The sequence below is a fragment of the Atractosteus spatula genome, chromosome 1, assembly GCF_055471065.1.
Source record: "Atractosteus spatula isolate fAtrSpa1 chromosome 1, fAtrSpa1.hap1, whole genome shotgun sequence".
Lineage (NCBI taxonomy): Eukaryota > Metazoa > Chordata > Actinopteri > Semionotiformes > Lepisosteidae > Atractosteus > Atractosteus spatula.
In genome coordinates, this window is record NC_142706.1 from 67,814,302 (window position 1) to 67,826,819 (window position 12,518).

At 39.0% G+C, this 12,518-nt stretch overlaps 1 protein-coding gene across 1 annotated transcript; it reads right to left on the reverse strand.

Annotated features, from left to right (window-relative positions):
* Positions 1-4,164: 4,164 nt before the first annotated feature.
* Positions 4,165-9,884, reverse strand: ccna2 (cyclin A2). The gene is made up of 8 exons (XM_088919431.1): positions 9,326-9,884; positions 8,373-8,619; positions 7,942-8,054; positions 7,393-7,616; positions 7,098-7,302; positions 6,765-6,878; positions 5,385-5,518; positions 4,165-4,569 (listed from the first exon to the last, which is right to left on the reverse strand). Exons 1-8 carry the CDS (start codon positions 9,533-9,535, stop codon positions 4,518-4,520), a joined length of 1,299 nt encoding a protein of 432 aa, XP_088775557.1. The 5' UTR covers positions 9,536-9,884; the 3' UTR covers positions 4,165-4,517.
* Positions 9,885-12,518: the final 2,634 nt, after the last annotated feature.

Below are 12,518 nucleotides of genomic sequence, written 5' to 3' on the forward strand. Positions count from 1 at the left end.
CATTGTCTAAAAACGTACATGCATAGAGAGGTGCATATTTTTTGTGTTGGTAGTATATTAAGGGGTATATAGTACCTCATAGGTACTCGATCAGTTCTTTTAAACCTTTCAACTTCAACAAAAAAGAAATGTAGTTTGCAGCCTGCAGTTACAGTGGTGTGGAAAAAGGACACCACATGAAAGGGTTTGTCTTTTTTTTTTATTTTTGGACAAAAGGATATTTGATTGTCATTTCAACAATACCGATAGATAAAGGTGATCAAATTTTTAAAAATAACATTGAAAAAATCACATTTTGCATTCATTTGTACTATTTAAATCAACAAAATGCAATTTCCTTGTAGGGAAAAAGTTAGTACACCCTTACCTTTATCATTGCATCAAATGCCTAAAAATAGAATCAGTTGCACCAAAACAGGTGAAAATGATTAGAACATCATTAGAGAGTAACTTGGAGGGCACTGCCTTATATAAACATCAGAAACCTCAGGTCTGGTTTGGTCTTAGCAATTGAGGTGTGTGGCTACATCATGCCAAGATCAAAAGAGCTCTCTGAGGCCCTCAGAAGAAAGATTGTTCATGCCTATGAGTCTGGGAAGGGTTTTGAAGCCATTTCCAAGCAATTTGTAGTCAATCACTCCATTGTCCGAAAGATCATCTACAATTGGGGAAAATCAAACCACTGACAATCTGTCCAGGCCTGGTCATCTCACCAAATTCAGCCCAAGAGCTGACCAAAAGATGCTGCAGGAAGTCTCCAAGAACCCCAGGATAACATCAAGGGATTTACAGGCAAGTCTTGCCTCAGTCAATGTCAAAAGTGCGTGAGGCAACCATCCGAAAGAGACTGCACAACTTTGACCTACATGCGAGGTCAGGAAGGAAGAAGCCTCTGCTCTCAAAAAAAGAATATAGATGCACGACTGAAGTTTTTCCAGACAACACCTAGGTGAAGATCAGGACTATTGGAACAATGTGCTCTGGACAGATGAGACAAACATAGAGCTGTTCGGCCACAATGCCGGACATCATGTCTGGAGAAAACCAAAAACTGCCTTTGACCAAAAGATCCTCATACCAACTGTAAAGCATGGAAGCATTATGGTTTGGGGCTGCTTTTCTGCTTCAGGGCCTGGGCAGCTTGCCATCATGGAGTCAACCATGAATTCCACATTGTACCAGAGAGTACTTGAGGAGTATGTGAGGCCATCTGTCAAAAAGCTGAAGCTGAACCATAAGCAGACCTTACAACAAGACAATGACCCAAAACCCTCAAGCAAATCCACAGAAGAATGGCTCAAAAAGAAGAAATGGAGGGTTATGGAATGGCCAAGTCAAAGCCCAGATCCTAACCCCACAGAAATGCTGTGGGTGGACTTGAAGCGGGCAGTACATGCAAGAAAGCCCTCAAACATCACACAGTTGAAGGAGTTCTGTAAGGAGAAGTGGACAAAAAGTTCTCTAAGTTGATGTAGGAGACTGATAGACAATTACAAGAAATGCCTACAAGAAGTGATTTCTGCCAAATGGGGCAACAGCAGCTACTGAAGCTAGGGGGTGTAGTTATTTTTTCCACAGCAGACAATTGCATTTCTGACATTTTTTTTGTTGAATAAATGATTGCAAAGAATAATTTTCATTGTTATTTGTTAAATTAGATCGCCTTTATCTATCAATATTTTAAATTGAAATCAAATATTCATACACGCAAATATGTTGAAAAACACACCCTTTCGTGGGGGTGTACTTCCTTATTATTGTCTGATACATATGTGCAAAACTTAAATTAATACTGGTAATGTTTATAAACAAGTTACATAAATCTTTGAATGATTAAAACTACCAGTGACTACAGATGACCAGTACCTTTCAGTTCACATCGTTTCATAAACTGCTAGAGACCAGATTAATTACAAATAGAAATTTAACTAGTAATCTAATGATTGCGTAACTGCCGAGCAGTTTAAACAAATACAGAGCACTTCAGACTATTGGAATCCATTTCTTAATTTCCACTGGAGAAAAATGGGAATTTCCAGTTTGATCGGTTTTCGAGGTGGTTCCCCAAACCGGTTCATAGTGCGCAAAACGGGGGGGGATTTAAAATCATGAGTGTTTATGATACATAATTTATTTGTTGGTATATGAGAATCTACCGATTTTACTAAGCATTTCATGGTCTATTTAAAGCAGCTTCGTAATCACTGTACAATTTCAAATAATATAATTGTTTCTCTTCTATCCTGAGCATGACTCCACAAATATAACGTTAAAGGCAAAAGGCGCGCACTGAACCCTTCGCAAGTGTAGAAAGGCGACTATTCCTAACAGACAAGCTTCGTATTAACAAAGAGCGCCGCTTCAGCGCTACGTCATCGGGTACTCGTAGCTCAGGCTACCGGTTTAAACAGCGTGGTTCTCCGACAGCCGGACAAGTTGAGACAAAGCGGCGTGGGTCTGCTTATTAAATCTCTCCAACGTCTAGCAAAGCAACCATCTGCGGGCATATGTAAACAAGAGACCACCAGCCCATAACTCGTGCCTGTGTAGATAGACGCCAGGGTATAAGAGCTATGGTGCAGAACTGTAAATAAAAGGAACTCATTCTCCAGATACCAATTATAATGTACCAGCTTTGTTCCCACTCCACTAAGTACCTACAAAACGTCAACAATAAATTCTAATTTTATTTGACTCTTTTGAGCAAGTTGTCAGTAGCTAACAAACGCTGGTTTTAAAATGTAATGTGCTAACGTTTTGTATACATATATGCATATATATAAATGCATAAGTTTAATATTTTAATTTGTATGTTTGCTTTTCAGTTATCACTCATTTTCTTTAAGCTTCTAGTCTTCATAATGAATTAGAAATACACAGGACCAAATATAACCATAAAATACATTCCTGGACATTTCTGTGATTGAGTTTTTTTCACCCAATAAGGCAAAAAATGTGCAGGGTACTTGCCGATGGTTTTAACAATCATAAACCACTTACTACAGCATGGAATTTTCAGAGCCAAGTACAGTTTATAGGTATATTCATATTTATACATTAGGATCATTGTTTTGTTCCTCTTTACCTACTCAAACATTCCCTTAGCACTTCATATGACAGGAAACCCCTGCTCATGTTTCATAGAAATACACATTGTAACACTTGACACCAAACTTGTAAGGTATCTACACAAGAGACAATCCCCATAGCAATCATTCGGATTGCATTTATTCTCTTGGATGTGATGTAGTTCCTGCATGTTAAAGTTTAAATCAATTTAACAAATGTATGAGCTGTTAAATCAGTTGTGAAACCACAGGAGTGTGAAAGGCCATTTTACCAATTATAACAGGTACTAATTCAACATCTGATATTTAATCTATGGGGATTTAAATGTAAAATTTGCTATATATTAGACCAATTCTAAAGTAATTGAAAGGGAATGTCAGGTTAGAGCTACTAAAGCACCACAATTGACTACGTGGACTGAGATAAAATGGGATTTCTACAGAGTAGTTTAGAGCTTTGCTTTCAATGCATTAACACAGATGTGGAGTTTTAAAAACTCTGCAAACTAATGTCTGAGCTGGCCTAGCCTAAGTACTGTATGGGTCATTAACCTCTGGTTCAGGTATTGATAATCTAGCAAATGGCACCTGATCTTACATTCACCCACTCTTTTGGAACCTCTTTTTGTTGACATCATACACAGCTACCTGTAGAACACCCATCCATGCAGGGCCTCACCAGGGAGTCTAAGCTTGTCAGACAGTAAAAAGCATAACTCACATGCTATAATAGTAAAATATGGACATAAGGTAGTAACTACCAAAAGCATGAGAACACTCAAGTTGTAACCTAACTGTCTTTAACCAAGATCCAAGCAGACTTTCAGAACCCAGTTTTACAGGAAATGAACTTGAGGAAAGAGCACAATTTTCTCCTCATCTACTTAAACCCACTTAGAAATCAAATATCCTGTAGTTCACCACCATGGGAGCTTGCCCCCTGTAGGTCAAAGAACCTCAGTTGTCTAAAGAGGTCATTTTAAAAGGCCTCTGAAGTGGGATTAACAAGATACAGTTTAGACAAGCATCTCTAAACAGTCCAAACCCAAAGCTATACTAGCTTTCCAGATCAAGAAAGACACCAAGAGAAACAGTATGTCAACTGTACCTTTATTATAGAAGGTGGAATTTACAAGATAAAAAGCATTTATAACTTCCAATAGCTTTACTTGGTATAAAACCTCACACAATCTGTTAGCTCCTCAAGGCATGGTATGAGGAATACAGTTTACACTTGAGACAGTTATAAATGTCAATAATCAACACCCTAGAAGATTGCACATAAAATACATTAAAAGTACAAAACTGGCATCTGTATATACCATAGACAAATCTATGGCTTGCAGTTATTGAAATACTCTGGTCATGGTAGTGACATTAGAAAAATAAAAAACTGTACATTAAAAATCTAAAAAAAAAGTCTTCCCACAGAAATAAAAACTCCCAACTTTAAATCAGCATCAATTTTTCTGGTGGTTCAATCAGAGAAACTTCATGGTACCTGAAAAACAAGTCAACATTAAGGCTTTAGACAACAGTGGCAGTTTTCAAGGCTATATCAAAGACAAGCTATAAAACAGGACGCACAATGGGCATTCACAAGCCAAACTAAGATTTTCCAAAACAACCTGAATGTTGTAGGGCTTTGCACTTTCTGAAGACCTTATTACATCTGAAGTGTGTTGGAGGGGGCAGTTACAAGTAACAGCCTCTCCTAAACCAAGTGGGTGATCAACACATACCCAAGTCTTGGTGGGTCTTTCCCCCCCCATAGTGGGAAGAGGTAGAGAAAATCCGAGTCGTCATCCAACCTCACCAAAAGGTAACTCAGTTTACTGTGCACTGTAAGCAAGAATTGCTATTCCTATTTATATGTAAATATTTCAAATTAATGTGAACCGGTCAAGCTTCGAGACCGCAAGGTAAGTTTCCCAAATACTGGGAGTTCTATATCCCTACAAAAGATACATAACCAAAGTAATGCCAAAACCTGGACCTGAATCTTTGGCAGTAAAATCACTCACTGCCAGAAAACCCACTGGATCTAGTTAGAAAAACTCCAGCAGAACAGAATGCGTGAAGTCAAGATGGGTCCAACTAAAAAGATTTAGTTACACTTATCAGGCTGGTCACAGTCTTCAGCATTTCCTAGAAACACTTCAAGATTAACAAAGCCAAGTGTGAAGGCACTGCTCTTACAAAATGGATGCATAGAGGTGTACAGACTAAACTAACCCCACAGCTGGACAAGCCAGATGTACTTTGCATTTTAAACTACTACGGTTGCTACCCGAAAGATGTTTTGGGGGTACTTACTTTGTACCCTTGTATTTCTCCCTCACAGACTGTTGCGCATGCTGTGGAGCATTGAGGTAGGTTTGATGCAGATCTACGATGCAGGGCATGAGGGACTCCACAGTGTAGCCCGTCAATTCAACCAGAGACTGCGGCTGTAAGGAGACAAGAGAATTACAAGCCTGCCTACAGATAGTTGTAGCATACCACTACAAAAGATTGAGGAAATTCAAAATGGTAAGAATCAGTTCACACAATCAGCTTCATCAACAAAATGATTTTTAAAAACCCCACACAGCAGCTAACCTGACCTTGCGTTTGTCCGTAGGAGGACTGCATCCTATCACTGTTTAGGGAAAAATGTAAAGGTTACACCTTTAGAAAAAGGACACTTCCAGATGGATGGAGATGAAGGGATACCTTAAAGGGGAACGGCAACATTTTTATAGTTTTGGGGATAGAAAGAACCAACATTGAGGAGCACACTGCAAACCACAATGAAAGTGAAATGTAAAGGTGACAGTTTTTCAGGTTACTGTGTACATCACAAAATAACTTCCAGGTAAATCCAGTGCTGTATTATGCAATTCAGAACGAGGCAACCAATCCTCCAGTAATGCATTGCATCCTTATTACATTGAACTCACAAGCCTGCTTCTTTAAATCACCTTTAACCCAACAGAAAAAAAAAAAATCACTCTGCCAACAAATACTAGTTGTTATAAATGTTACCTGCATTTAGTTAACATTTCTGCAGCGTAATGTCTGCCCTGCAACCTGTACTTATCTGCTTGGATATCACATTGAATTAGAAAATAACTAGTGAGCAGGAAGGGCCACTTCACATCACAACTACAGTAGTTTCACCAAGTTGACAATTTTGTGAATTCACATTTTTTCTATACCAATGAACGTGACAGATTTAATAACTGGCCTGAGAAACAGACTGCAGTTCCCCTTTAAATTGTCTGTATAGATTCAACAGGCTCATTACCAATTCTGTCCAAGATATAGTGGATCACTATACATTTCAAATCTAAACATGGAGGTGCTTATTTTGAAGTCACTAGGGATTCAGTCCAGAAATGGACACTCACTATAGTTTAGCAGTTTTCTAGTTACACTTCTTAGTCTTAGAACTGGAAAAGACTGAGCCAGGAATGTAAACCAGTGAATATCAGGTCAACATTAGGACTACTTAAGGCCCTTGAAAGCCAATTATTCACAGCAATCAATGAGCCTGAGAGTTGACCACTTAATTTGAACAAGAGGCTTTTTACCCAGCAAAGTAAAAAAAGGTTTCTGAAAGATCACATTAATCTTTTGGGGGGGGGGGGGGGGGGGGCTGTTAGTTGACAAATTATGAATATTACACATAACATTACTAGATTAGGAACTTACCCACGAAACACCTGTAATTGTATACCGTGCCAAAACGAAGGCCGCGGCAGCTGTAACGGACGGGAGATATTTCAGGAACGGGTCCGAGTCAACTAAACTCAACTCCCCCAGGAACTGCAAAACAATTAACAAGGTATGAAGACATGAATGCATGCTGTACATCTCTGCACTTCTACAGAAGTGCAAAAAATGAAAAAGGGAAGAACTACAAAAGGTCCGTGATGTATAAAAATTTATAAAGGCCACAGCCTAGCATGTTCTGGAAACTAAAAACCCAGAAGTGAAATATTAGGGATTTCAATAAAAATAAATGCATCGTTGGCATCAACTCACCATTGACAAGCTCTCAACTTTCTGGTTCACTGGCTGATGAAGGAAGTACTGGGTGAGAAACTGGTTGATTGTAGGAGCAGCGAGATCAAAAGACAGCACTTTCAAAATAAGATGCTCCATCCTCAACACTTGCTTCTTAGTGTAAGTGTCATCCGTGATGTAGACGAACTCCGTGACTTCTGGAGGGTAGATCTCTTCAAATTTTCTAAACACAATGGGGAAACCAAGTCAGGTCTCATACAAGGGGAAGAGGATCAACTGAAAAGGGGGTTTCAGGTGGTAGAGTGAGACTTACGAAGCCAACAGCATGGCTGCCGTCCCGACCAGCTGCAGTTTCCCCCGCAGGACCGACATCGCGGACAGGAAACGGTCGATATAGTTCGCAGCCAAATAGAGCGTCTCATTCTGCAGCTTGTACTCCTCTCCCACCTCCACCAGCCAGTCCACAAGGATGGCTCGCATGCTGTTCGTAATGTCTGGCTGTTTCTTCATGTAGCCAGCTTTGGGCCTGGACTTTAACTGAGAAAGAGAATATTCATTTTAAAATGAAAAGAATTAAAACATTTGGGTTTTGGAATCTGCCTGTACATAGCCATCTTAGAGGAGGTTTTGGATCAGCTGGAGGTCATACTCCCCACAGTGGAAAGGGATCCTACGAGACCTTCATTTGGAAGTTGAAGCCCCACAACTTGGGGCACATTAAGGGAGTTTTCATCAAAGCCCTTTTGATAGGGCAAGTGGAACATCCAGAAGTCTCAATTTTATGGATACAATATAAGAAAGCATTCAAGTCAAACTAATACAAGTGTCAGGTTTGTCTGGAAAAACATAAATCCATTCTTACCTCCATTTCCCTTAAGTATTTGTGGATCTCTACAGCATAGTCTGGCACTTCATTTGCATCCCTTGGTTTTTCCTCGGCATCACATACCGACATGTCCATAGCCACTGGTGAATCTGAAAAAAATAGCAAGTACAGCCTAGAATTAGTACAATAGGGGTAATTCCATTAAGATTTAAAATGGAAACCAACTTCCAAATTAGTTACAATTATGAGAAGTTGCTTTCTTTCTTTACAGGGGTAGGGTATACTGCACTTATTACAAAAGCCTAGGCTTGGTTACATAAGGGTTAAAGAGTAAAAAGCACTGTTAGCTAGGTGAGGTAAGTTTTCTTTTGGTTTAAAACTATAAATATCTTTCCAATTGATTGCAAGTCAGTCTCCAAGGAGCTACCTCCTTAAGCTAAGCCATTCTTGTTTCAGGAAACACCTACCAAAACTGGCATCCAGAGGGCACTCAATAACAGAGAGGGGCTGTCTGTTCCCCGCAATGGGGTTAATTGTAAGCAGAGGCTTCTCCATGAGGACTTTAGCTTTGGAGGCCACTTGCTTCTTGGTACAAGCACCATCAGGCTCATCCACGTGAATTGTGAAACCGGGCTGCTTTGCACCCATCTTCTCTGGAGGATCCCGGCCATAGTTCTCAGAATTTGCGCAGGACAGCACTTGACACGAATGGCCCTGAGAACAAAAAACATTAACATCTTGCGTCAGTAAGTATTAGTGGACGTTTACATACATTTCCATATTGGCCAGTTAGAGCTTCTATGATCATCTAAAATGGCGGTCACTGAATTACAGTCCAAGTTTCTACAACGTTGGCAATTCCAGATTAATGTAGAAACGTAAGCCACGGCCTTTTAAGTTAAACTTGAGAAATGGCTTTCATGCATTTTTTGAAAACGGACGCGCGATTAGTTTCCCGTGGAAAAGGGAAACCAGAATCTTCGGAAACGTCAGCGAAAACTTGATTAGTACACTTCAAAACAAGTGATCCCACAATTTGATCCCGTCTCTACTCATTGCAGAGCTCGTTACAGCAGTAACCTGGCGGCTTGAAAATGGCGGACTGTTCAGTGGGAAACACCAAATGGCCATTTAAACAGTTGTTTGCCTCTATGGCGCTAAGGTCACTAGATATGATTAAGTTTAGTTCCTTGACTACATCAAGTGTTTTGTCCACTCGCTGTAGAAAGCCGTTGCGTTTTTAAAACGCAACCTCAGAAGTTAACCACACTAAAGGAGAAATTGCAGACGAGCACCAACACCGATAGACTGCAAACCGCAATAAAACACTGAAAACCTCAGATTAAGTTTATCTAATGTATATTATCACCACCGATTAGATGCAAGTCACATAATTTAATCGTAAAGAGTTTCGACCAACCTGTTTTGTTCCTTGTTGTAGCTGGGGTCTTGCGCTTCTCTGGTTGTTCTGCAAAGCTCCCAAAACACTTCTGCTTGTAGCTTTTGGGTTTATATTTTCTTGATCTTCAAGCCTGTGTTTTGCAGCAGCCCTTTGCTTAAAAAGCATGTTTTCCCGGTCTTGATTTTTCTGCAAGTCACTCGCAGCGTGATCGCGACCGATACCAAACATTGTTGCTCAGCTAGTACGCTAAAATAAAGTTCTAAAATTTAAAATAAAACAACCGCCGAAGATCCGGGTTAACAATTGTGACGTTATGAACTAGCAAGCAACCAGAAAAAAATAAGCTGTAACATCAGGGTTAGAGTCTTCTACAACGGAGAGGTCTTCCAATACCCCTCCCAAAGTCTAGAATAAATTTAAAAAACAAACTAAAAAAAAAACAACCGATCACCGCCTCCCCAGACGTATCACTTTCAGCTGTCCATACTGAGTCTCTTGTATTTTCGCGGTGCAGTATTTTAGCAATCCCCAATAACCAGAGATTAACTTACAACTCCTCGCCAACCCCAGTTCCTGCAGTTACTGGACTGCTGCTTTCTCTGTTCAAGTAGCCCGCGACTATTGAAATCACCCAATCCGAGCGGGCCTCACCTTGTACGTCACCAAACCTACGGTGGCGCAGACATCCAAAATTCCTGTCTGGGGCTCAGTCTCACAAGAACCGAGACAAAAGCCTTCAAATATGATTGAGTCAGCGACCGGTACTAGACTTTGATTTTAACAACTATAAATCTACTGTCATAACAGATCGTTTCAAGTGTTCGGGTAATCTGAACAAACAGCATATGTATTTCACTATTTCAGGTTATGTTAAATATTTGGATAGACGATGTGATTAATTCACATTTTCCGAAGTAATCTTTTTTGGACTGATTGATTCACTTAGCACATTTTAAGGCATTACGGTACAGCTCCAGGTTTTGGCTAGAATTTTATAGGCATCAGTTGTATATATTCATACAACACACAGTAGTAAAAAAAAATGCTATTGCATTATATATGCGTTACAATATGCACGTTATTTTCCTTTACAAATATTAAAAAATAGGATGAATTTCCTGCTAGTTTTATATAATTAGCAGTTTCCTACGATGCATAAGTATATGGTAATGTACAGAAATAAACATTTTTTTTATAATATTGAAATATAAACTTCATTAGGAACTGGCCACGTTGTCTACAGCATTTGCAGCATTAGTCCAAGGTTTTTGAAAGTCCAGTTTACCATTCATTTTGAATGTGAATATGTGCAAACTGAGAATGTCTAATATTGTATTATTCAAAAGGACAAAAGGGATATATTTTATCTTGTGTTTATGTATCTCTGTTATATGTAAATGAAATGTAATTGTATCATAACTCCGAAAATAAAAAAGAAAGGTAGGAAAATGAAGGATTCACTTAGGGTTTTGTGATAGCATCAGTTATTTTCCATGAAGTGTATATAGTTACTTTGTACATGGGAATTTTTTAAAAGCATGCGAATGAGAAGAGGCCATTTAGCCCATCTTGCCTGTTTGGTTGCTAGTACTTAATTGATCACAGAACATCAACAGAAAACAACTTCAACAACATTGCCTGGTAGCTTGTTCCACACACCCACCACCCTCTGGGTATAGAAGTGTCTCCTGTTCTCAGTTTTAAATACAATTACACATAGTTTCCTAGTGTGTCCTCTGGTTCATGCTGAAGATGTTGGCCTGTCAATGTCTTTGGGGATTTTAAATCTTTATGTTAGGTCCCCCCATGGTCTTCTTTGTTCAAGGTCCTTCAGCCTGTCAGTGTAGGTCATTCCCTTGTGTCCCTGAATGTATCAAGTTCCTCTTTTCTGGCCTGATTACCGAGAAGGAATATATTTTCTACAACAAACACAAGTATGATAAATACCGTTCGGAGCAGTGAGGATCAAGGATCTCTCCAGTACAATAGTTCCTCATTTCACTGACAGTTCTTTTTACAGGGGCCTCAGGACTCCTACTACAGAAAAACACGAGAAGCCAAGATTCTCCTCAAACCCAGACCTTGTCTTTTTAGAATGTCTCCATTCATTTACAGATTTCAGGTTTTCACACCTCTCCCCCAGATCTCCCTTCGTTTGCACTCTTTCTCACCTTCCCAGTCCTTTGTCCTTCTGTGTTTTATACACCCGAACAAGGATCAACAGCCGAAACGATGTCTTCTTTCTGCTTCTTAGTGTGGAGTTAAATCTTTACTTACTCCTAGTTGCTATGTAAAGTAACACAAAATCATTGTGCTGCAATTTACCTCAATTGCAAGTTTGAACTGTAATGGATCATTTTTAAAAGTAACTTTCCACAAAACTAAACATATACTGTAGTAATAACAGCAATAATTTGTATACACTGTTCCGCTTTAAATCCTAAACTGTTTTAATTTCCGAATTTTCCATGATACAAATTCAAATTTTAAATATAAGATAGATTAGTTGAAATGTTAAACACAGCCAGGGCACATTTTTTAATTACTGCAAACCAGAACTATGAAAAGATTTGGCTCTGTAGCCTCTTAATTATTGCCTTAATTTGTCTGCAATGTAGACTTGTTGATTCGAGTCACCAAGATTGATTAGCAAATTAAGATGCTATTGTTCCAGTTAACTGATCACATTAATTCCAAGATCAGCCACAAACGTACAAAAAAGCTACTCAACTTTGCACATAAGTACCTTAACTTGTGATGACTTACATTTTCAACAATGTTCTATTAATTCCTTTTGCATTTATGCTGTCTTGATTATGACAGAATTAGTCTTAAACTTCAATTTTATGTCTGCATATAATACTATTTATCAAATGAGCTTAAATCCTGTTAGCCAAATATTTATATTAAAGGTAAAAAAGTTATTTAATCATGTTAACCTGGGGTGTTTAGTTAGATCTGAAGAATTGATTTTATCCCCTTAACGATGTTTTAGGGGATGTAAGACTTATTATTATTTAGCGTTTCAGAGTAATCTGAAATGAATTTGTGGTTACAAATAATACGGATGCTTTTTTGCCACCTCAAAATTAGGTTTTTACATTTTAGGTTTTATTAATTGTATATTGATACACATGGACAACATGGCTGTACAGTGGTTAGCTTTGCTGCCTCACAGTGCTGGGGCCCTGGGGGCAATTCCTGGGGTGTT

Bases quoted from the DNA above. Each gene is read 5' to 3' on its own strand.
- ccna2 (XM_088919431.1), bottom strand. From the start codon at position 9,535: ATGTTTGGTATCGGTCGCGATCACGCTGCGAGTGACTTGCAGAAAAAT. The intron at 8,620-9,325 runs GTTGGTCGAAAC...TTTTGTTCTCAG, and splicing joins TACAACAAGGAACAAAACAG to GGCCATTCGTGTCAAGTGCT. The intron at 8,055-8,372 runs GTAGGTGTTTCC...TATTTTTTTCAG, and splicing joins CCCTCTGGATGCCAGTTTTG to ATTCACCAGTGGCTATGGAC.